Consider the following 26692-nt stretch of genomic DNA (forward strand, 5'->3'; position numbering starts at 1 on the left):
TTAGTTTCTCACTTAAATAATAATTTAAAAAAAAGAACTACAATAGAATTTCACGTCACATTCAATTTGTTTACATTTTGAAGCAATTTTTTTGTGTAGGAAATAATCAAGAGAATTTGCTCCAGGATCAAACTTTCATTGTACAATGTATTCTTCTTTTTTTATGTTCTCTTAACAACCCTTGTTGGGGCCTTGTGCTTACATCTCGCATGATGCCAAATTACGATTTGTTTATTTATTTTTTGGGAAATTCTATCTTTCACATTCCAATAACAAATTCAATTTCTAATATGATTGGAACGCGTCCTCAATATGACACGCAATCACGCAAAGCACGACGTCTAGTGATGGGCACCTAAATAGCATCATATAACGCGGTGATTAGTGGCTCATTTCAGAAAATGAACGGAGCAAGGCGGGAGGAGGTAGAAGTATTTTTGTGTCTAATAAAGATGACGTCACGTCATTACCAACTGTCTGCGTGGGTGAATTACAACAATCACGATAAATATCCCCTTGATGCTACACATTTCAGGTGGGGTGAAATTAAAGTGGAATATAAAAGTAACGCTGTTACTTTAAACAACATTGCAGATTCTTCGTCTCTCCCGCTGTTGATTAAAACGCACTCAAGTCGTTTTTGTCAAGTCAATGCCTCAAGGATGTACTGTAGATGTGTGTTATGTAAGGAATACAAAGAGCTTTGCAGTGAATGTGCTTCTCCTTGAAAAAATGAATCTCCATCATCCCTGCAGGGCTCAGACAACCTGTGAGTGCTCACAGACTTCAAGTATGTCGGCGAGCCTTTATTGACATCTCTACTGTCTATGAAGTGAAATCTGTCCATTAGCGCTTTGGTCTATTCATTATTTTTTTTTCTACTTTCAATATGAGACCAAGAGCAATTATTGAAATCGAGCAAGTTCTATTTAAACAAATACTAAAGCAAATGCACTTTACGGATGGCTTTGTGACAATTTCCGGACTTTATTTCTCATTTTGTTCTTGTATTTGTATTGATCATAGCAATTTGTTGCCGCTTTTGAGGCTTTTTTTTTTTTACCGCCGCCTTCTTCTGTCAAATGTGATTAGCCACAGTTAATTCATTATTTAACAAGGGAGGGGCGATTACTTTTTTCCACGCATTTTCTTCCTCCTAATTAATAAAATTATTTATTTCCTGAATTTAATGTAGACTTGAGTTATCTATGTTTAACGATTTAAAAAAAATAAAGTAGGGGAAAGAAAAATTTGTGAAAGGGGCAAAAACCTTTTCAAAACTCTGCCATTGTTCTAATGCTCATAGCTGATCCCCAAAAAAAAGGGAGTTGCCTAAGTCTGCGTTGAAGGAATAGGCCTTTACTGCTATAATTTTTTAAGATAAACATCACAAAGTGTTTTCATTGATGAGTAAATCAGATTCATGGCGTTGTGTAAGACATAACGTTAACATTTACCACGGGCCTCACACCTGACCAAAGGATGATGTGTTCAAAATGTACAAATGGGTGTAAACTCATAGGACAATATTTTATTTAAGACGTGAGGCATGGAGGGATCGGAACTTGCGTCCAATATAAACAATTATTTGGAAGGATTTGTGCTCGCTATCACTGCAGCTAGTCTCTTCTTTTATGTCCATTTGAGTTGAGACGACTCGAGTTTCATGCTCATGTTTGTGTAAGTCGTCATGTCCACGGCTCCACCTTTGACTCAGTGCTTTCGGTGTGAAAACTCATCTGATGATGACAACTCACGGAGAGCGAGCAAGCTTACGTCAGCTGACGTTCTTTTCGTAATGGCTCGTCTCTGTATTTTTTGACAGCGTGAGGCAAACGGCGAGGCCGACCTCCGCGCTGGAACTCTGCCGTTTCCCGGGACGTTGGCCCACGAGATGTATTGCGGCTTTGGTGGCTGCACATTTGCGCTTTAAGATCAATCAAGTCAAACAAACGTCGCTCTTTGAACTTGGAATAAGTAGTGGAAAATTTGAGCGCTATGTCGTAGCGTGTGACCACACCAATGAGTTCAGTTCAGTACGATACTGGGTAGTTTTTTTTCCCCCACCATCGAAAGCGGTCATTTTTTTTTGTTTTAAACTGGAGGGGATGTTCGACAAGCAGCAGGTATCACAAAGCCATGTCCTTGGTATTTCTTTTTGTGTCCTGTGATTGGGCAGCAGAGAATCCATGGCATTTTAGTAAACAAAACTAACAAAATAACTAAAATTGAAAAAACATTTTCATAACGAAATAAAGTAAAAATGAAGATGCTTTTAAAAAAAAAATGTGCACTAACTTATACTACATTTTATGTGGATAAAACAAACTAAAATTACAGTGAAAATGTTCTTTGTTTTTTTTTTCTTTGGAAATTGGAAGAAGAGAAGGTCCAACAGTTGTCTGGGGGTTGTAGTCCTCCTATAGTGTGTCATCAAGAAAAAGCCAGCAGATGAGGTGTGGAGATGAGTTTGATGTGCGTGGTTTTAGATGGATCGGCTCCCCTGCTTTTGTCATATAACTCGGCCCGAAATGAAAAGTGCTTTTCTTTTTTTATTTCATGTATGACAAATATATGCAAAAACATTTAACGCTGTACAACTGAAAGAAGAATTCAAGCCACTTGCCTGCATCTAACTTAATAAGTGGTATTATGCACAATGCTTTTTTGTAATTCAAAGTCTGGGGACTGTTAAACTGTGCTGTGTATTGTCAAATTTAAAAAAAAATATTTTGGGGAATATTTACTGCACAATCCTTAACATGGTGTATTTCTAATCTTGCGCCGAAGTAAAACACCAATTTAAAAAAACAAAACTAATTTAAAAACTGAACTGTCTTTGCAAAAATTAAATCTACTAAATACTAACAAAGCCACTCCAAAAATTAATTAAAATTAAATATGAATTTGAAAAAAAAAAAAAACTGTGGAATTTTAAACTGTACTCTGTAATGTCAAAGTGTTTTAAAATAATTTTTAATATTTACTAAAAAATCCTTACCATGGTGTATTTCTAATCTTGCGTAGAAGTAAAACACCAATTTTAAAAAAAAAATAAATAATAATAACTAAAACTAAACTGTCTTAGCAAAAACTAAATCTCCTTAAAACTAACAAAGCCGCTCGTAAAACTAAATCTAAATTTGAAAAAAAATAAAACTCAAAAAGAAATAAAAACTCACTATAATTAAAATTCTAAAACTATAATAACCTTTCGGGGAATTGTCGAGGAACAAAGGCACTATTGCAAGAATACAGTGGTTTAGTTTTACCGTCTACCAGGAATGAAATGACTCGACGGCTGTTGTCCTCACACCACTCATCTCTACGACTCATTCACGCTCGCATTCACATCAAAACTTGTTTATGGGAGGAAGCCAGTGTACCCGGAGAAAGCCCACATATAAACAAAAGGCAAATAATTTGCAGCTTGAAAGGCAAACCAAATCAACATCATCTTAAAATGGCACCACAATTTGAAACAAAGGAACACATTTTCCCTCTTGATGACAATGAACATAAAACAGCAGGTCACAATGTAATACTTTTAATGAGGACAGCTCGGTCTGATTTTAGACGATCTCCAGCCAGCTATTCCTCTCATCTAGCCAAGTTGGCACTAAAAGGGCACAAAGGTTCAGATTTTTTTTTGTTTTTGTGTGCTATGTGGCATGAATGTACTCATGACGTCATTGTTTTTCACACGCATTGGAAAAATCATAGACATTTTCGTTTTATGCAATTCCTGCTTTTAGTGAGCTCATCAAATGATTTTCAAGCAGCTGGTATTACTTCCATGGGTGAATTATTCCATATGTATTTTTTCTACCCAAACTAAAATGCTTTTTATTTAAGCCTATTCCCTCTGAGTAACACTATAGTCAATTTTTCATTTTTGGAAGTGATGCACGATGTGTCACCATTAGTCAGCCATTATGAGAGCCCTGGGGTCATTTTATTGGGGGGACTCTGATTTCTCCTGAGCAAAGCATGGAAGGAGGGCCCAGAGACTGATTACAGTACTTGCACTCGGGCGCTTTAATCTCATGTTGAAAATTAGAAACCACAACAAGTCAGTGGAAACAATGGCTGTTCTCAGTTTTGACACTCAGATTGAAACGAGCAACAAAGCATCTCTCAGGGGCACCGTTTAGATCTAAAACGCTGTTTGTCGGTAAACATGGCTATATTAGACGTCCGTTTATGACACAGCTGTCTGTAGGAGAGGACGTGTATAACAAGCATGAGAGCGAGTAATTCAGCTTTCCCTTACTAATGACTTGACATAACTTGTTACGCATATGTGAGGTTGAACATTTGAACATAAAAACCCGTTCTGATGAGAATGTACGAAAAGTAATGCTCTGCTCAAAATATAAATAATATGACTTGACACTGCAATTATGGTCAATTCATATTTACAGCAAAATATAGCATTTTCAGTATGTCATTCCGCCATGATTTGGATTATGTTATGGATGGAATTGTTTTGGAACCTTATCAAAATAAGTTTTGAAAAAAAATGAAAACATATTTTTTATTTATATATATATATATAAATTTCATTTATTTAATTTATTTTTTTATTTTATTTATTTCTTTCTTTATTTTATTTCTTTCTTTATTTATTTTATTTATTTTTTTATTATTTATTTGAGTTTAACTTATGGCTTCTTTTTACACCTTTATTGTGTAAAGTGAGTGTTTTTCATCTTCTCTGGGTTTAACTATAACATTGCCTTAAAGCAATGCATGTGCAGCGAATCATTAATGGTGTCAAAGGTGACAGCAAAGTTATCAGTAAGAAGTAGTAGTTAGTTATTTAGTTAGTATGTAGTAGGATACCCTCTGTGGACCTTGCTTCAGCCTCACACTTTTCACTGCGCTCACTGACCCTTGACGTCCAAAGGTTTTGTGTAACTTTAGTGGCATATATTTACTATTTTTGTCAAACTTTGTGCAACGTTTAGAATTGTCAAATTAAGAGGTTTTCATTGGAGTTAAATTTTTTTAGGGGGTCAAAGTCTGAACATTGGATTTGTGGGGAAATGTAATGCATTAAAAATGTTAGTGACACGGGTAGTAGTTAATGTTTTTCTTCACTAACTTCATTTTAGGAATCCTTCAGTTATGTTGCAGGTTCTGCTGACAGCACAACTAAAACTCTTTCAAGTGAACCCTGAGGGCCTGATGTTACGCAGGTCCCAAAAAGTGGGCACTAAATTGCATGTTCACGTTCACAGATCGCGTGCGCTGTTATGCATGCGGGCTTTACTAAGATCCGAATTAACAGGTGCCAAGTTGCGTGTTCTCACGCTAGCCGACCGCACGCGTTGTTGGCAAGAGAAAAGTGAGAGAAAGTTTCGGATTTAAATCCACCAATGCCAATTATTAGTGTTTTGCAATGTATCCAACCTCATATTGGAAGCCCATTTTAGAGTATTTAAATTAGTTTTCATTATTTTCTCTCATTATTTAAACACACTACAAAAATAAAGAAAAAGACACTCATCTTTCACCAGAACCGACGTCATGAGAAAACACTGCTCGAATGTCGACAGTATCCCCTAAGCCTTCGTGGAGATCTTTTCCTTAGGACTTATAAATCCAGAGGCCAGAATTTTTTTTTTTTGTTTTTGTTTTGTTTTTTTTTTTTTTTTGTTTTCTTGACATTTTTTTTATGTCACATCATTATGTATTTTGTGCATTAGCAGTTGCGTGAGACAAAAAGGAAGAAAATCAATTAATGATGGACACAACGAATGAGGTATGAGGGAAGGAGGGAGGGAAAACAAGTCCATGTCTGGCAAGCGATTGGAAGAAAGTGCAGCTGGAGGAAGAACAAGCCCTTCCAAGTTTTCTCCCCCCCCCCTTTCCACAAAGGCTCTGTCACTCTTTTGCTCTCAAAGCTGCACCGTCCCATTTACGCTGCTCTGTCTGTGTTGCGTTAAGTTCGTGTTTGTGCTCGACTGTAGTAAAAGCCTCCAACTGTTGGCTGCTCGTCTTTATGGTGGTGCGAAGATAGCCACCGCATGTCATGTTTTTTTTTTTTTTGTTTGTTTGTTTTTTTTTTGGGTGGGAGTGGGCTGGCCTACTTTATGTTAGTGAATACAATTTATTTATTTATTTTCCAAAAAGCCAACAACAGACACATGTGCATTGTCCACAAGATGTGTTATTCCCCAAATGTTTAACATGTATCCTCAGCTTGTGGCTTCCTCTGTTTTGCTTTAATTTATACCAAGCTCACCTCAAATCTCATGTTCACCCTCAAAAACCAAACTGTGGTGGTATACAAGACTTTGATCTCAAAACAAACCCAACAAAGAGGACAACGATAATGTATGTGTATTGTGATCTGCGCGAATACTGCAGCTCTGCTTACCTTTTGATACTCCTTCCATTTCAGCCTCCGCTTAACACTGGCGGATATTTGTCCGTCCTAGCTGCCAAATCATACGCGTATAAACTCTCTATGGGCAGTTTTATGTAAATTAGCTGCACTGTTACATCACAAAGAGTGAGAACAACTCGTTCGCAAATTTTTGAGTATGCAACAATCAAAAGATGTTTCAGTGGGTAGGCAAGCACTCCAGAGACCCAAATAAAAGTCAACTTTATATTTTTATCCTGATAGATGATTAAAAATATGAGAAACAAAATTCAAGTCAGCATGGTCTTGTCCTGAATAGTAACTTGGTCATTTTTTTATCCTAGTGGTGGCGCATAGAACTTAATATTGTAAATAACACTTTTCACTTCCACTTCCACTTTAAGATTATTTCCCCTCTTTTCTTTCAAATAATTTGGCATCATCTACAAACTGTTCAAAAACAGATTTAAAAGTGCCTTGATCAACTACCTGGACTTCAGGAATGATCCTGTTGTCAACAGGTACATTCTACAGCTATGCTACAGGTATGTTTTATGTCTATTGATGCTGAAAGACGACCGATACGATCAGTCTGGCATGTCTGGATTAGTGAGAACATGCGTTGGTGTTCAAAAGTTTTGCTTGCACATCGTTTAGATGTTAGGTTAGAAAGTAAGTATTGCTTGCCACAACAAAAACGGCTTCCTGACTAAATGTCATCTTGTCATTTGCAGGAGTAATTGAATGGCCCGATCGCTCATTTTCCATTAGGACTGTTTGAGGGATCAAAGACAGCACATTTGGTGTGCGTGTGCATGCGTGCGTGCCTGACTGCCAAATACTAATATTATGAGTCATACCTTACATATGCATACGCGTAGACACACACAAGCGTCATCATTCATTCATATATATGTATATATATATATATATATATATATATATATGTGTGTGTGTATATATATATATGTGTATATATATGTGTATATATGTGTGTATATATATATATATATATATATGTGTATATATATATATATATATATATATGTGTATATATATATATGTGTATATATATATATATGTTAGTTTTTTTTAAGAATATTTTTTTTGAAATATGTATAAAAAAGAATATATTTTTTTAAATATATATATATATATATATATATATATTAGGTTTTTTTTAAGAATATTTTTTTTCAAATATGTATAAAAAAGAATTTTTTTTTAAAAAATATATATATATATATATTAAATATAATATATATTTTTTTAATATGTATAAAAAAGAACATATTATTTTATATATATATATATTTTTTTTTCTTTTTTTTAATTTATTTATTTAGTTATTTATTTATTTTTTAGCGGTTCCACACCCTCTCTACAGGTGTCCTGGCCAGATTCCCGCTTTGTAGTTATAATGATGATAATAAAAACAATAATTGATAACATACATGCAGAGTAAGCCAGCAGGAACGGCTGTGATTTTGCTTGCCTTCCTTGCGCACATGATTTTGCTGCGTGTACGTTTGTTCTCCTGTGTTCTTGGCTTGCTCGCTTGCGATTAAGCCACGACTTTCCCACGTTGTAGATTAGGGTCTCCCACCGGCCTCCCCCTTCCATATCCCCTACCCTCCACCCTCTCGCTTTCTCTGTTTTCTTCTTTCCTTCCACCCCTTCAGTCTCCTTTTTCGTTCTCCGTGTTATCGCTCAATCTCTTCCTCTCTGCACCTGTACTCCATGTTCCAGCCCCAGCTGCTTCCATCTCGGCTCGACGCTGTTGGCCAGAGCCCATGTTGCACTTGGCATATCCTCTGAGACCCCGGGGCTGATCTTGACGTGCAAGGGCCAGGCGAGCCCCCGCCCAGGGAAGGCTCCAGTGGCCTGGAGGAGCTGAGAGCAGATGGATGAGAAGGACGGCTGTGGGCTGAGGAAAGACCTCCTGCCATTCAGAGAATAAAATGCTTTTTCGAAGGCCTGCTGTGCAGGAGATTAGAGGAATACATGAAGAGACAGTCAGAACAGGAAAAAAAATTTGTGTTTTTCGGAGTAACTTGGACTGGATTGCATTTCTTGCTTGCAACTAAAAGAGATGCTGCCGATTTAGTGGCCATTCAGTGGTGTGAAGAAGAATATGACGTCAGTAAACGTGGCGCACCAGGGCAGGCAACGCAGGCAAATGCCTGAGAGATATAAAGTGTTGCAAAATGTGGACTCGTCAGACCACAGCACACTTTTCAAACCGCTTATGTTATATCAGATGAGCAACACGACTTGAGAAGCTGGCCATGTTTCCAAGTCTTGCTTATATATGGCTTTAGCTTTGCAAGGTAGCGTTTTAACGTGCGTTCAAACTTTAACTAACAACGCTTTTCTGAAGTGTTCTTAAACTCACGTGGCAATGTCCTTTCCACAAATTGTGCCAGTTTTTAATGCAGGTTTTCTGCCTTTCCATATTTATGCAGAGATTTCTCCAGTCTCAGATTTTATTTTATTTTTATGATATTGTGGACCGAAGACAACAAACTCCCTAAATTCTCTGAAATTTTGCGTAGCTTATTTTATTTGACTCCAGCATCATTGTTTTTTTTCAAATAAACGTGGCCGTGTATGTGTGCCACATATGGGACCTGTATGTTCTCATAAATGGAAGTGTATGTACTGGCAGAGAATAAACCACGAGTCAGGGGAAACGGATATTAAAAATGTTGGATTCCTCCCACCTCTTGTTAGCTTTCCCACTATTTCTCTTTCATTGCCCTCCATTCTGCAGACATTCTCCCCCCACTGACCCAGGAGGGGGTATCACCACATGGACTTGCAGACCGCTCTATCAATTTGTTGACAGCTCAGTCCCACTCTGTCAGGACTCAATGAAAGAGAAGAAAATCTATGTTGAGGATCAGAAGAAAGAGGACAGGATATATGTGTCGCTGTGCTTTGTTTGGCAAGTCCGAACGGAGAAATAAAAGTAAAACATTAGTTAAGTGATTGGCCAAAAGGGTATTGTGTAGTAATTGACTCTAATGTAGTGCATGACCTTTTTTTTTTTTTTTTTTTTTTTTTTACTGGTGTGTTAAACGCTTTAGATTGTCTCATCACGTTCAAGCTTCTTTTGTGTTTGTGTTTTTTGAGTTGGCTAAAGATGTTCCCTTTGTAGACATAAACAACTCCTAATTTCATTTCTTTGCTCATGATGAAAATCTGCCTCTTTTTTTTGCCTCTTTCCAGGTATCATTATCCCATTCCCAAGATCTTCTACGTACAGCTCTCTGTGGGGAGTCACGAGTTCATTGGGGAGGGGCGCACCCGCCAAGCTGCCAGACACAACGCTGCCATGAAGGCCCTACAAGCCCTCCGCAATGAACCCATCCCAGAAAGACCACCACAGGTGACCTCACACTCTCACAAATTGATTTCAGTGCATGAAAGCAAAATATAGTGACAATTACACCAAGCAGCCACAACATTATTCTATTTATTTTCCATGAGTATTTGAACTTCTTAAATATGTTACCTCATCGGCGGCCCATCTGTCCATAAAATGTTGATGCCTCTGTGTAGATTGGATTCTTCTTTGGCTGTTGGACTGCCTCCCTCGTTGCAAAATCAAATGACATCACGTGTGTGCCACATCTTGGCTCGAGCCTCATCTATAAACATGACAAAAATGTTACGTTGACTAAATATTCAATATGACTGAAATGCAGTCGAGGAAGTTGTGGTAACTTGCGATCACGCGTTCAATTCTCTTGCTTTACGATCGTTAACTCGGTTTATAGAAGGTCTTAAATTGTTCACTCCTAGCAAACCGCTTCTTCCTTCACAATAGCATCATGTTTTTTTTTTTGTGGTGCAATTTAAAGAAAAAATAATAACAGAGGCAAGTATATCTGACGCCGCAAAATGTTTCCCGATAAGAATGTCGGAGGTGGCGGTTTTTCCGTTTCAGTGAGTTTGGATATGTGAGCTGAGGTCCTTTGCCTGAGTTGTGGATGTCTGTCGACTATTGATTTTTTTCTTTTCTTTTTTTTTTTTAATTTATTTATTTTTTTGGGACGATTCAGTTCAGTGTCATCGATGCCGCGGATGGTGGCTCTGCACTGCTCAACTCCATGGGTAGTGTTCTGCTCGTGCATGTGAATGATAAGATGAATACATAATCAGCTTCCATTAGAATCCAAATCCTCCTTATTGACAATTACTCTAATATATAATTAATTTGGTTTGAGAATTAGTTTTTATCTTGGTGTGTCTATATCTTTGCATGGTTTCCCTTGAGGCGCGTTTGCCAACTGTTATTGTCCCTAACGGCAAATCAAATTACCCCAGATGCTCACAACATGCTAATTGCCAGTAATTTGCTTTTGTTACAGTTTGCTTCTGTTATTTGCCTGACCCGTTTTGTTGTTGCATCAATAAAAGGAGCTTTTTTATTTGTTTTGTTTTCTGCTTTTACTGAGTCGTGTTGTGCAATTTGTTGCACATTGTGGTTGTTTTGTAATTGTTTGTGATTCTGACTCCAAATAAAACATTTTGAAATGTCCTCACGAGGAACTACTCAAACCAGTTCAATGTATCATATTACAGCGGTTAAAACGGCTCGAGAGCAACAATAAAAAAAATGTTTTGTTTCTGTTGCAAGTGTTCATAAATGCATGGGATTTTTTTTTTAATTCAGTTTCAAGAATTAAGACTCATTCACTGACGAATATAGAATACAAAAATTACATTAATTTTTCCTGGGCTTACAGTGAATGAGTTAAATAAGTAAACGAAATGCTCGTAGTAAGCCGCTATTATTTGGAAGTTGAATCCTCTTTAAAATCTGGTTGAAGGTGTAATTACAATAGAGGGAAATTGGCCGGTCCATGTAATTTACATTCTCCTGTTGTAACCAATTGGGCCTTCAAAAACTTAAAAACCTTTTTTATTTTTATTTATTTATTTATTTATTTATTTACTGTTATGTCAATTCCCCATTCACTGTATGTCGCAATCCCCCATTAGATGCAAAAGAAAACCTGAAATATTGAAATCTACTGAATTATCTTGACCAAATCGCTCAATCCTAATTTGAGACTTTTCATTTCACTTGCCTTCACTTGCTGCACCTTTCCCAGAATTTTCTAATCTTATTAGGAGCACTAAATCAAATCTACCTGTCACGTGTCATAGCAAGGTTGCCGATCTGCTTGGTCATTCCGGTTCACACGTCCAATGACACAAGCATCCGTCATTTCACCCTATTTCCGTTCTCTTAGCAGAATATATTTAAGTACGCGTCACATCCATAGGCTATATGACCAAAATTAATCCTTACGTAAGACCAAGATGGTCTGTGGCCTCTTAATACAAGCAATATTAATTAGTCACATGTTACATTTCAATACAGTACTTTAGAGTTTTCTTTAGATTTAGCCTTTGAGATATGCCGAATATATTTGCGGCGAAAACAAACATCTTGCTTTTGTTGTTTTGACATTGACCATCAAGTAACACGGGACTGTCCTTATTAGATTCCCTTGGATGAACCTAATAAACATAGTTGACAAACTCGAGGACTTGTTATCTGATTTCTGCTTTGAGGAGAAAATTGCCCATGATGTTCACAGAGATTCATTAGACGCGTGGGAATAAAGAGTTGATTATAATGCTTCTCTAGTATGGTGAGCCATTCTTCAGTCATCAGATGAGAATCATAACTAGGGAACATAACATGCCTTACTTTCCAACAACTTGGCCGACGTGCACCTCCTAAATTTGTCTTTTTATGACATGGTTTGGACACAGTTCTCGAACAGTCACGGACAATTATTTTTTTTTTAAGTGTCAGCATTTACGGCTGAATCATTTATCACATGTTTTTTTTTCTCCCCAGATATGAGATATGCTTATCAGTTAAAGGAAAACAAATGACAGGCCACAAATTTCCTATTAAAGTGCAGTTCCTCAACACATTTCTCATATGTTCCCGTTCTCTGACATGTCAAATTCCCTTCCTTGATCCCTTTGTTAGGACGCTGAAGAAAAGGAGGAGAGTGAGGAAGGTGCTGATGCCAGCAAATCGGAGATCAGCCTGGTCTATGAAATTGCCCTCAAGAGGAACTTGAGTGTCAACTTTGAGGTGAGAAAACGGTTTAAAAGTTCCAATGCGATGGACGCCGGTGCGGTGAGGGTCAGTTCACTTTTTCGTTATCATCTTTGTCAGTATGATGTATTATCAACATTTGTAAACGCAAATACAAAAAAAAAAAAAAGATTTTAGATCGTAAAGAGATAATACCGACATGATTGCTTCTCTGGGAAATGCCGTCGGAGCTGCCAAATCATGAGCGGAGAAACTTGTCTTCAATTCACACTCGCCCTGTGTTGGATCACAATCGGTCTAGGGTGGAGTCCACTTGACGCCTTTGAGTCAGCTGGCATCGATTCCAGCCTTGATATTGACCCCGAACTGGTATACATAACTGATGGACATGTCCTAACGAAGATGATTGATGCAGACCTTTCTCAAGGTTTCGTGTCCTGTTGAGATTTAACATTTGCACGCACACGTTTAGTTTTTTTTTTTTTAAGTTTTTGACTTTGACTGACCATGAGTTTAAAAAAAAAAAAAAAATCAATGATGTCCTTAAATGACCCGCTTCGTCTGTTCTCTTTGGCTTCTCACCATATCTGAGCTGACGTGTCCAATAATCTTTCCCTCATCGCCCTTTCTCCTTCTCAACACTTCAAGGTGCCAAAAACAAGGGAGGCTCAGTTTATTCTGCGTGCCGCCTCCCTTCCGCCATCGAGTCCTTCCTTTCCACTCCTTAGACCATCGCTCCCAAAAAATACACAAGAATGATATTTGTGAAAGCGAGGGGTACCGTATATGGGCCAATGGAGAGGAAATGAAGACAAGGATGGAAGGAAGCGACGCACAACATTCTCTGTTGTGTTAATGAGTTTACACAATTTTGGAAAAGTTATCCGGAAAGCTGTTCAGTCTACTCCCCCATTTTTTTTTATTTTTTTGGGGTTGGAAACACGTTTGCTCATCAGACCATGACATAACCGTTCTTCCTGGAACTGCTATTAATACATGAAGATGGCTAAATATGTGTTGGTGTGATTCATTATCTGTCACTATGTGAAATTAGGTTACTTTCATTTTCATCCTCTCCCATTTTGATACCTCGAGTAGCCGTTCTCAGCGTAGCGTTCCTGTCTCTCTTCCTCATTTCAGCTGCCTGATGAGCATTTCATCAACTTCTGAGTTTCCTTTCCAACTTCACATTTGTATGGTTGCTTGCCGACTAAATCATCTTACTTCTCACATGATATCGATGCGTGCCATCCAGTGATTCCATCCGGTGTTTATCTTGGTTTTCTCTGATTGAAATGTGCCACGGCACACGGCATTCATTTTGTTAAACAAAACGACAGGTTACTTTGAAGCCAAATTCACACTTAAGGCGGCTCCATTTCCTTTTCATATATTCACCAAACTGTTTTAGTCATCTCTTCAGGTGAACCCCTCTCCACAGCAGTACCCATGTTTTCCCACCTCATTGCTCTCCTTTCTGGGGCATGAAATTACCGATGAGTCACTGCTAGCGAGCGCCTGCTTTCCCATCCCTCCGCAGCGATGAGGGTCGCGCCACCCTCTGAGCCAGTTGGCTCATTTAATCCTCCTGTCAGGCAATATCAAGCAGATGTCAGCATCAAAGAGGAACCAATCTATAAATCACAGCTTGTTTGTTGGATTGGAGGCTCCTTTTCCAAGGAGGGACACAAGAGTGGAGAGTCTGAGCCAAAGAACCACCCATCTTACATGAAGCTTCTTCCTCCCCCCCATGGGTTTGTCCATCCACCCGGCATCACACAAAAGAGCTTTTCTTACTCCTGCCGGACCCCCACCTTTGTCTTAGCTTTCTATGTTTGCCGTGTTTCTCTTCTAGTGCACCTGAGAACTTTGGGCTGAGAGGAAGTATTACCGGACCATGTTTTGGCATCAGTCTTTTTTTTCTAAATGAAAGCATTGATGATTTTTTTTCCTCATTGCAAATACAAACTCTTTTGTAATTCCAGAGTTGGATTTCTCAAGTGTGAATATGCAGATCGTGTAATATGCCAGGGAGAGCCATGTCACATGTATTTCTTAGCGTGCATTACCGCTGTGCGCGGAGAAAATATCAGCTTTGACATTTGCGCTCCATGCAACATGCTTCTTCATGTAAAGTGTATTCATTGGACAGGAATGCTGACAGTAAAAAAAAAAAAAGATAGAAACCACAGAGTAAGCGTTGGCCGTGCTCACGAGTGCTTGGCAGTCACACCGTTTAGAGTAGATATCAGAGGTATTTTGTAAGTAAAACCACATTGAGTCCGAATCAGAGATGAAATGTATTGCAACGTTTACTTTTTATTTTTGCACATAGCGTTGATCATTCCTTCCATTTTCAAGTCCACCTGGTATGATGGCCTCCATTGGCGTTATTTTATTTTGTCAACTGAAATAAACAGCAAGCAGTTATTATTGAGCGGGAAGTAATGGGGACATTACGTCTCGATTTCTGTAATGGTGTGGAATTAGCCTGTGCTGTGTTGTTGTTTTCAAGTATTTCTGGAATGCTCATGGTTCCACTTATCGGGTTTTAATCACCTCACCGAGTTGAAATTAGCCGTTTGCCGTTTGTTTGATTGCAGCAATTTGCACTGCGAGCACCACAAATTGTGCTCTGATTAAGGAGTTGTTGACACACCAGTTATAAAAACAAAACAAAAGAATACTGATTAGGTGAACTGTACTATGGTTGGACTTGTGTGTGTAAGTTAATTCTCTCTTTTTTGGCATGTTTTCCCCGAAATGTTTCGAAGAGCCACACCTGTCACACTCTTTGTCTCTCTCTTTCGCTCTCCTTCGCTCACGCACACTCACACACACTGTACTCGCACAGGCCCTGCTCTCGTACTTCACAGGAAGTAGATGTGATTGCAGAAGCATGACCTAACGCCAGCCGGTGTTTGTTTTAGGTCTCCCAGGTGACCAGAGGCTAGAGGAAGGAAACTGAGCCCTCATCACTAGAGACTGTCATCTAGGAGCATGTTACTCTTAATGTGTTCTTGTACGTCAGTGCCTGTGTGTGTCTTGTATATGAATAACATGAGTATATGGGCGGGTAGCACTTGGACCATTGAGAGCAGATGTTTTAGACCACCTGGTGTAGCCGCTTGCAGAGTGTGCTGCACACGCTTCCCTACACACACCGTGACCAAAAAGACACAAACACGCATTCACATGGCTCTGCAGAAGCACTCTCTGTACACATGCAGGCACACAAGCCTCGGTTCTGTTTCATGTATCTGTCCAGGAAAATCTGGAATGGGATCAACATTTTTCATTTATGGAACTGCCTTTGCACTTGTGTATATGCAATAGGTGTTGAAGGAGAGTGGACCCCCGCACATGAAAAGCTTCTTGACCCGCGTCACCGTTGGGGAATTCTCAGCTGAGGGCGAGGGCAACAGTAAAAAGCTGTCCAAGAAGCGCGCCGCTCTGTCCGTTCTGCAGGACCTGAAGAAGTTGCCCTTCATTCCGGTTGTGGAGAAGCCCAAAACACACTACAAGAAACGCACTAAGACCATCCTTAAGGTACTCCAACTAGATTGGAATGGTCTAATTTTAACTCTCATATAGATTAAGCATGGGTTTGGTTTATACAGTATATAGTGCTTAACAAATTCATTTGATCAAATTAATTTACATAAAAAAATGAGATTTGCACATTAATTTAATAAAATTAATTTACATAAAAAACTGAGATTTACACATTAATTTGATAAAAATTAATTTACATAAAAACCAGAGATTTACACATTAATTTGATAAAAATTAATTTACATAAAAAAATGAGATTTGCACATTAATTTAATAAAATTAATTTACATAAAAAACAGATTTGCACATTAATTTAATAAAATTAATTTACATAAAAAACTGAGATTTACACATTAATTTGATAAAAATTAATTTACATAAAAAACTGAGATTTACACATTAATTTGATAAAAATTAATTTACATAAAAAATTAGATTTGCACATTAATTTAATAAAATTAATTTACATAAAAAACAGAGATTTACACATTAATTTAATAAAATTAATTTACATAAAAAACAGAGATTTACACATTAATTTGTTCAAATTAATTTACATAAAAAAACAGCAATTTGTACAACAATTTGCTCAAATTAATTTACATAAGAAAAACTGAGATTTGCACATTAATTCAACTAAATTAATTTACATAAAAAACAGAGATTTGCACATTAATTTGTTCAAATTAATTTACATAAAAACAAGTGATTATCCAGTGTCATAAAGTGCTTAATTCGGGCTATTTCGAATTCAGTGGCCTCCCATCATTTTACCAATGTGAACAGGTATTTAAAATTACATTCCTCGATACCGGGTGAATTTTTTTATTTTCTTTTTACCTTGGAAAAAGGTCAGAAAGTGACACATTAATTCCGAGTCTTAAAGACATAGTCAAATGGAAGAGAAATAGTTTTATTAGTGTTCAGAATGTCCATGAGAGGTACTGCCATCTCTGAGTCTGCCTTTCCGTTGAAAGATTAGTCCAGTGTGTACCTTGCCTCTTGCCCAAAGTCATTATTTCTTTCGACTCTGTTGTCTTTTGTACCACATGGAAAGAGTCCACTTCAGCTTATTGTTCTCTCCAACCCCTCACAAACTTTATTTCTCCACCTGCAGCAAAGGTACACTCTCTCATCGGCTAATAATTGGATCTTTTTTTTTTCTTCCTATCCCTCATACATTTTGAGTCACTATTGAAATGTTAGCAGTGTTTATCTGGATTATTCTACAATTCTGCAGATAGCAACACTTTTCACCTTTAAACTCTTCTGTAAACTTAAGTTTTACAAATGTCACGTCTGCTGTGCCGGAAATATTATTGCAATACTCTATATATCAGATGTTGTTGTAAAAATAATTACAGGCATATGGGGGGGAATAAAGGATGGGTCTATCTGGAGTATGCTATTTATTTATTTATTCAAGATGATGACACATCTGGGGATTAATTGAACCTGCGAACCATTATTTGACGAATTATGGTAATTCGTACTGTCTGTGTAAATCAATATTTAACAGCGCTGCTTCGCGGCACTCGCTTGCTGTTGTCATCGGAAGCCATCATGTTTCAACCCACTCTCTGTCACTTCGTCCTCTAGACGGGACCGGACTACGGCCAGGGCATGAACCCTATCAGCCGCCTGGCCCAGATCCAACAGGCCAAGAAGGAGAAAGAACCTGAGTATTTGCTGCTTTCTGAGAGGGGGATGCCCCGACGCCGGGAATTTATTATGCAGGTTCGTCCTGGTTTTGCATTTTGTTCAATACTGCTATAATGGCAGATAATAGTCTGTGTTTTATTTTATCACCTATAAACATTGTGTCCTAATGGGACACAATGTTTTATCAGCCATACAGACAGTCGTCATAAAACCAAAATTGAGTTAGCAAATGTATCGATTTCGGTAGGAACATAATGCAAGGATAAATATAAGTCTTAGCAAAATATACTACGAGCTATATACCGTATTTTCCGGACTATAAGCAGCAATTTTTTTCCTAGATTTTGAACCATGCGGCTAATACAGCGTGCGGCTTTTTTGTGGATTTTTCTTTCATCGGTAGGGGAGCTCTGTAGTACAGAAAAAAACACTAAATAAATCTTGATTTTTATTATTGTTATATTTTTTCTCTTGGGTCTGTTCTGTTTTAAGGTACTGTTTTAACAATCTATTTTTGTGCCTTCACAGTACAAAATCGTTCTGTACATGCTGTACGACAATTTTTTTTCAACATAGAAAACAGCGGCTTATCCCCTTTTTTTTTTTTTTTTCTCAATAAGAGTTGCTTATATACAGGTGCGCCATAAAGTCCGGAAAATATGGTAATCAGTCGCCAATCAGTCGGTTGTATAAAACACGTCTTGCCTTTATTGTTGTCTTCATCAAGCGTAACACCTTGCGTAGCTTAGCTGAGCTTTGTTTCTAATTGACAAAATCAAGCGTGGCACATATTTGTCTTCATAATTTATTTTGTTTTTTTTCAGTATTTTCGTTTTATTCTCGCCGTTTTTCCAGTGTCACATTTTCTTTTTCCATAGTCCGCTTCTTTCCCAAGTGGAACAGAGCTCTCTCTTAAGCATCGGGCAGTAATTCAGCCTCAAACCTATTCTCCATGCCTCTTTGATACGCACATCAGGCGCTGTGAATGTATGCGCGTTTCTTTTGTGTAGTCCACTCGCTCTTCTTAAATTTCCTCATTGTTCCGTGCCGTAAGCACAGGGAGTGAAATGAGTTTCTGCTTACCTCTTCTCTTTTGTTGCGCTCCGACCACTCGTTACACAAAAATGTTTCACCTCGTCTCAAGTGCCTTTAATAGCCTGATTGTATTTATTACTTTAAGAATTATTGTGTTTATTCTACAAGTCATTTACTGGGCTTCTTCTCATAATGGCTTGCTCGTGGGTCCATACGATGCATTTAAACAAGGACTTAATGAGCATGTCAGAGCACTTTGAGTAAGTTTGCCGAAGCCTGTCTTTTCACAGGCTCCGGCCGCCCTAATGTTATTTGTACAGCGTAATTGTCTGTTTGCATAACATCACGACGTCTGATATTCTCTTGGAAATATCTGCTTACATTATGAGTCGACAGATTTAATGTTTCAGGATCACTGAAAAACAAACACTTCACTTTGCCTTTTTCTTTTTTTTTTTGAAGTCTAAATTATGTGGCTGGCTCAGACGGGAGGAAACTGAAGCGTTCCTGGCTCCAAGTGAATGACACTAAAACACAGAGGGAATGTCACGATAACCGACTTCTGCTCAAGTGCTGCCTTGTAGCTGGCCTCGATTTTTTTTTTTTAATATTCTAATTGAATTGTGTTCTTCATGCAGGTGAAAGTAAACAACGAGGTTGCCTCTGGAACAGGGCCGAACAAAAAGGTGGCTAAACGGAATGCTGCCGAGGCAATGCTGCTACAGCTGGGATACAAAGCCTCTACAGCCCCGCAAAGTCCAACAGAGGTATTTCTTTTTCTCTTTTTTTTTGTTTGAACCTCTCTTGTGGATTTTTTTTTTCATTTTGTTCTCTTATTAGAGGATGTATGTGGTTTTTGTTATGAATAAGTTTTCAAAACTTTTTCCGGCCTTGACAGTGGAACCTCCAAAGTCAAACACATTCCACATTCCAGACGCTTCGAAGCATTTTAAAACTGCATCTTTCTCATGGGGAGAAAACCATGTGACGTGCGTGAATTCCTTGTAGGCTCAAGCTGTCACCATGCTAAAACATTTCTTAACTACAGGGGGTCCATGGTTTAAGACATTTTGAGTTTACAAAGCAGCAAAGGAATGAGCATCTAATATGATGATGGTTTGTACGCAAGTTTGGTTTGACTCTGGAGGACTATTTGTCCCACTTTTTTTTTTTTTGGATCAAAATTCAAATTGTATCACTTTTGGGCCATTTGACAGTGAAGGTTCCACTGGATTTGCACGCTAACTCATCCAATTAGCCGTGTTCCTGTTTTCTCTCCCTTGATCACCGTTTCTACCTCTTTTTCTCATCTCCACTGTCACACCGAGCCAGAATAGTTGGGCTCAGTGTTGTACACACGTGTGTTTGTGACTGTGTGTGTTTGTGTCGACAGACATGCATACCACTACAGCAGCAGCACACTGAATAGGAGCCTTTGAGGGTGCTGAACATTGACAGCCCCCCCTGATTAAATAGCTGGCCTAGACGGACACTAGGCTCCTTAAGCGTTCTCGCATGTGAGCGCTCGTCTCTTTGTGGTCCAAACAGTAGGAAGGAACTTGTCTGACATGCGTGGAAAAAGCTGTCTGTTCAAGAATACATCTCTCTTACTTACCCCCTCCTCCTTCTCTGCCTCCCTCTGCATCACCACAGATGGACAACAAAGGCTGGAATGGACAAAAGGCGTCTTTTACCGAAGCGGCGAGTAACAGTGAGTATCGGCACGTCTCTCCGTCTCCCTTTCCATTTCCTTCTCCTCCCCTTTCCATCGCTGCTTCTATCCCCAGGTGGTTTTAGTTGCCGAGATGGCCCGGCGTTTAATCTCTGTGACTGGTCAATGGGCATCTGACTGTCAGTTTAATCGGCCGTGCGTCCTCGTGGGGAGCCTGCGAATTCAGGCCCATTCACTCAGGCTTACAGGGCCCGCACACTGAGGCCCTCTGGGGAGTCCCCCCGCTGGCTTCCTGCGCACGAAACATCACATTTCACTCAGGATTAATGCACAAGCGCACATTCACATAATCCTATACACTGCACATGCATCACCACAAGATGATGCAGAGGCCGTATGTGAAAATACCATCGACACGTTACTATAGGCGGCTTTTGCTGTTTGGCGGCTTCAAAACGACGACAAAATAAGAAAAAGACACCCACAAAGTCTATAACTTTGAAGTCACCCACAGTACTTGTTAATTTATGCTGTTCTGTAGATCTGTTTAATTGGCCATTGTCTGGACTAAAAATAAAAATGGAAATGCGCTGCTTGTCCTTAAGTCAAACAATTTCATAATTGTTCCTTTGGCCACAGTTTTTCCTCCATGCACAATGTATGTGCAAACATCACTGATGACGCAAGCGACTCAAATACCAGCAGCTGGAGAAATAAAAATAGCCCGTGTGATGTGGCAAAGACGGCAAACGGATCAGTATTTTAACTTGGAATGCGCTGTCATCGCCCATTTCCAATTGAGGACTTTGGCAGTGTTGCCATGCGCTGACACGAATACACAACCACAGTTTGGAAACAGGAATGAATGGGATGCTTGGACTTAATTATGAGCTGTGCAAAACAGGCTCGCCGCTGGTTTTTGTTGTTTGTTCTGTGTACAGAATATTGCGATGACAATAGAGACACAGTAATGATATTCGCTTTTGTGATTTGGCGCAATTTGTCAAGAGATAAATCATTAAAATCACATTCATGGTGAGATGTTTGCTCTTTTGGCGTAAACTGCTGGTTGTGATTTCGATCGTAGCTTTTGCGTTAGGCATTGTCCCTTAATTCCAGAGCAGAGCCGACTCGGAAATTCCCCTCATTTGATGATGTCGTCTACAGCCGTTACCCAATATCAGGCTTAAGTCTCTGCTAATTAGCTTGTTATGGTCTCCCAAACCGCACACGGCACACGATACGTTTTAAATATTTGGTGCACAAACATTTACCACACACTAAAAAAATGTGTTTGTTGTTGTTGCCTGTTGTCATGATTGCCAGTGCAGAATGGAAGCAACATGCCGGTTTCGTGGCCCTTTTTTTCTTTTTGACACATGCACTTGAATTGGAAGGTTGACAATGCATTTCCTTCGAATCAAGTATGACATAGCAATTGTTTTGGTTTCGATTTTTTTTTTTTTTTTTACCTTGTATTGCAGCGGCTCCAAATCACTGTAACGGTCGATGTGACATTTTCTACAGGGCAGCACTGAGAGACTGAACGAATAAATAATTTATTGATCTTTGGAGCCTGGAAGAAGTATTGCAAAACTGTGTCTGGCTGCGCCGCTGTAACATTTCAAACAGTTTATCCTGGCCATGTAGTATGGTAATAAGAAAGTAAGCTATTCCACTATCTGGCAGAAATGAATTAATAAAACGTTGAGGAGCCTCGTAGGTAAGCAGAATAGCCAAATGATGAGACGAAAGATGTATAGCCGAGAACTCTGGAAACCGGAGAAAACTCACGCAAGACTGGAGAGAACATGTTTACTCCGCACAGAAAGTTCAGTTCTTACATTGAAACCCAGACCATGCATGCTAGTCACATGTTCCAGCGTGACACCTCTGAGGGTGCATTTTTCACTTATATGATCCCTTATCTCAAATCGATGCGCCACTCCACGATTTGGTTGGCGTTTCCGTTGCGTGCGTGTAGGCAGGAGCAGATAGCTGCATGAGCAAATAATGAAACCAGAGTGACATCATACTTTCAGGTCAGCATGTAAGGTGGATTTGACAAAGTCAGACAAAAATGAGGCAGTGTTGTACAGTGTGTAGATTGTAGCCATAGCAACAGATAATACTCTTTGTATTCTTATTATTTAAAAAAAAAAAAAACGCTGCATGCACGTCATGGCCATTGTAACACCATCCACACACCAGCCGCCTCTAAAATTGATGCTTTACTTCTCATAAATGCCTGGCACTTACTGCAATTAAGTCAACAAAAGTACCGAGTAAGTCATTCAGGGAATACAGTAGATCCAAAGTAGGCCATTGCTTTTGTTTTACCAAACATAAAACGCACCTCGTTGTGTGTGCGCGCATGTGTGCGTCTGTCCTTTGGCCTGTGTGAGCTGTGGGATGCTGCGCTACGACTACGAGTGGCTTAGAGAGCGTTAAAAGAAAGACTAGTAAGAGGAGTGATTTTTCTCTGGTCTATTCCCATGGGTCCTGCAGCCAGGCTTTTCACTCGAGTTGCCACATTTCATTTCCTGCTGTGCATATGTGTGTGCGTCTGTGTGTCCGCGCATTGTGTGCATGTGTGAACTATGCGAAGGTCTCGCTCAGCCGTGGTGATTTATAGCAGCGGGCTATGGCCCTATCTGTTTTCGATCAGTCTCATGCTTGGCTCTGGCTTCCCTCCAGCGCTCCCCTGGCCCGCCGGACGCCGAACATGGGCGGGACTCCTTCAAAACTGCCTGGAAACTCGCACCGCTCTCCTTTCTTTCTCTCCTTATTGCTCCGTTTTACCGTATCTTCTGCCCATCCTCTGCTTTTTCTCGCTTAGTCCCACTTCATGCACGCAATTTTTAAGTGCTTCGTCGGCCGATGGCGGTTTGAAATCAGCGCTCGCCGTTGCAAACATCCTCACACCCACACACGCTTCGGCTGGCCAGCGCTCACATGGCTTACATTCTCTGCCCCCTCTGAGCCTCCACATAATACTCTTTGTCCACTGCTGATGTCATGTTGGCCAGCGTCCTTCATTTTTTTACGACGCCGCATGCGGCATTCGCAGGCAAGTTTGTGTAAATCCAAATGAAAATTGCCCTCCTGACTGGAAAGAAGGGTAAAGGAGTCGAGGTTGTGTCATGACTGACGTGATGGAGATCGTTGTAGTATGAGTAATCGCGCCTGGGTTTCATCGGAGCCTTCAGTGCCCACTTCAGTTGTTAACATTGGGCAAGAGTGTCTGGATTCCCAGAAAGCTCCAACTGAAGTGCAAGTGCGCAAATCTCTTGTCTGTGTATGCGTGATGGCCATAGTAACTCAAACAGGAAGTATGCTGTCAGTCATGCGCTCGCTCCAACACTTTCTTCCCAGCTGTTGGTCCGTACGCACACAAACAAGCACAAAGACACGCACACACACGAACACAGCTGGTCTTCCTGTCTCTGGTGACCTTGGCTGGATTTAGGAGGCTCCGCATGGTTTTCACATCCACTCCTCCACACCCAGCTCCTCTTCCGTCTAAAAACTGGCTCCTTCACTTTTATCATCCTTACCCCAAGTCGCATCTTCTCCCACTGTTGGTCTTTCACACCTCATGTTCTTTCCGTCTTGCTTTTTAATCTGAGCCACAAAGCGACAAGAGTAGCCCGGCCCGTTGACGTTTTCCTCAGTCCACCTGTCGCAAGCCATTTCAGGATAATGATGTCAGAGCTCCGCAGACCGCCAAGATATACTCTTGAGATTTACCGAGGTGATTTGGATCAGAAGAGTCTCAAAGTCTTGTCTTGCTCATCTGGATGGAACCGTGTGCTGTTCAAGAGAAGCAGGTCAGACAAAACAGATGCCTAGGCCTGTTAAATGCAAATCACACGGGCCATTTCTTCCGGCCACTGAAACTACTTGCGGGAAGCGAAACATAGAACATGCTTCATAGTTTGGCGGTCAGCATTTATGTTTTTCTAACTGATATAGCTTGCGCATCCCATGTGGTTGACTTGGTTTACTAATCAAGAATGCATGGATTATATATTTTCAAATTATTGGTCCAGATTTTCTCATCATATGTTTAGTGTACAATCTTTACAAGGGCCAAGGCCCAAATCAGTCAGACAAAACGTTATGCTTCTAAAGTGCTGGTGGAAGGTTCAAATCTCACTCAAGGCTCATGAACCAAATCACATCCCGGTTCTTCCCCCCCCCCCCCCCCCCCGTTGTGTTCAAAGTGATACTTGATTCCAGGCATCCCACTGTGCTGTTTCTCATCACTGATGCAATGCTAGCTGTGGTGTTGATGTTGGTTGATGTGTCTGTGTTTGCGTTTCCGAGTGAGAAAGAAGCTGCACTTCTATCCCAGCGGATGCACTGGTTGAGCTCCCAACTGCCAAACCACACAAAGTGATGGAATGACACTTTGGAAGCCAAACTACACAGCCACACAATGACACACACATATGTGTGAAAGAAGTTGCATGGTTGTCATTTCAGTGGTTAATGTATGCAATATCACTTCCTGATCAAAGTCGGGGTGGTCCTTCACTTTTCCCTCCACTTTCGTTTTTATTCATGCCTCAAGACTCTGGCAACAGAAATAGAATGTAAGAGCGTTGTCATTCATTAATTTAATTCAGTTTGTAAAACATAATACAGAAATGACACGAGACAACTTAACATTCCTCTCGACCCTTTCAGCCCAGAAAGGTCTACTCCACCTCAGTCCTGATGTCTACCAGGAGATGGAAGCCAGCAGAAAACAGGGAGGCACTTCGCCAGGCACCAACGGCAACAGCGGCGCCTCCATTAACTACATGCCCTCCAAAGACATGGGTCCCTGCACCACCCCGCTACCCCCAGGACACACTCCATACTTCAGCAGCACATCTCCAACTCCCAGCCCGACAGCCACCATGGCCAGGGAGCTGCTTCTAAACGGCCAGTCACCCATGGCGGACGCCACGCTACCAGGAAAGGGGAAGAGTCCCCCCTTGGCCTGCGGTGTCTCAGTGCAACCGGCACAGCAGCTGGAATATCTGGCTCGTATCCAGGGATTCCAGGTAAGCCTCGAGTTATAGTGAAGTATATATATATATATTTATCCACTTGTTCTGTGGTGCCTTATGTTGGCACATTTCAGGTGGACGCTACTAATATAGTTACAAAGAAATATATATGGCTTCACGTTTATTGGAATATCTACAAAATACTCAATTTTTTGTGTTCACGTTCATGCACGTTATACTTGTTCTGCTGTCTATCATGTTATTACTATCTTGTAGCATTTTATTAGTCAGCCAAGCCCACCCCCATCACTGTATTTCAGCTGCAGATGTCTTTTTATCAGTATGAAAAAAAAAAAAAGAAAAAACATTTTGTCTTAACCTGCTGAGGTTTTGTTAGGCCATTGTTATTGCTCTGAGCCTTCCTGCGTGTGTGTAACTCGAGAGAGCTGTGCAGCCTGGCAAAGGCCAAACACACTAGCACGTATGCACAAAACACACACATGCACACAGCAGGTTCTGTTTAGTGGAATTGAAGAGTCAGGATTACCCTGCCTGTGTGTGTGTGTGTGCGTTAAATTCAAGCTCGTCTTGCGCTCTGAATGTACAAGCCCTAATCTACATTATTGACATAGGACTTTAATCTTTCTCTGTGAATCCCTCAATGCATTAATGTGAGGTAATAAACGCATCAGACTATGAGCGTCTTTCTGAGCCAGGCTGTAATTGAAACATGCAGGCAATGCTGTGTATGTTTCATTGAGGGGATGTTTTTCGTTTCATGGGTCGTAATGCATCTAAATCTGAATGAAACTCTTTGCTTTAAGCCTCCGATAGAAACTCGGAACTGGATGAGCAACAGTGTTTTGTACTCACGCCGGCTTGGAGCAAGGATGCCGGCACTTGATTCAGCGTGCTAGTAGGGGTGTGTGTGCGTGTGTGTGCGTGTGTATGTGTATTTTCTATTAATTTGGCTGGCGTGTTGTTGGCACCATGAGTATTTGTGCTGGATGCTGGATGTTGGACAGAAACAAAGAAGCAAGTGGTAATAGACAACATATGGACCAAGGAAGAAGTACTAAGAGCAATTTGCTTCCTTCCTTCCTTTTCTTTAATTTTTTTAAATTTTTTTGCTTATCTCTTTCGCAGTGACATTTTAATTGCCCCACATCGCTGCTAGTTGTGTCGTTTGAATCCGTTCAAGTCTTTGACCGTGCCATTGCCGCTACCAGCTGCTCATTTACGCTGCCATATTATGACTTAATAGCGCCATCATCAACTGCTACCACTTCGTTTTATGAACCCGT

At 40.0% G+C, this 26692-nt stretch overlaps 1 protein-coding gene across 1 annotated transcript in view; it reads left to right on the forward strand.

Annotated features, from left to right (window-relative positions):
- The window catches only part of stau2 (staufen double-stranded RNA binding protein 2), a 61491-nt gene that overhangs the window by 6453 nt on the left and 28346 nt on the right, over positions 1–26692 (forward strand). The window contains exons 6-12 of the mRNA XM_088283364.1: positions 9605–9764; positions 12393–12500; positions 15801–16013; positions 17619–17756; positions 19355–19483; positions 20370–20427; positions 25081–25442. Coding sequence (XP_088139490.1) covers positions 9605–9764; positions 12393–12500; positions 15801–16013; positions 17619–17756; positions 19355–19483; positions 20370–20427; positions 25081–25442 — 1168 coding nt within the window. The remainder of the gene's footprint in view (positions 1–9604; positions 9765–12392; positions 12501–15800; positions 16014–17618; positions 17757–19354; positions 19484–20369; positions 20428–25080; positions 25443–26692) is intronic.

Source organism: Idiotropiscis lumnitzeri, chromosome 19 (assembly GCF_059441095.1).
Source record: "Idiotropiscis lumnitzeri isolate Australia: NSW breed Sydney's pygmy pipehorse chromosome 19, RoL_Ilum_1.0, whole genome shotgun sequence".
Taxonomy (NCBI): domain Eukaryota; kingdom Metazoa; phylum Chordata; class Actinopteri; order Syngnathiformes; family Syngnathidae; genus Idiotropiscis; species Idiotropiscis lumnitzeri.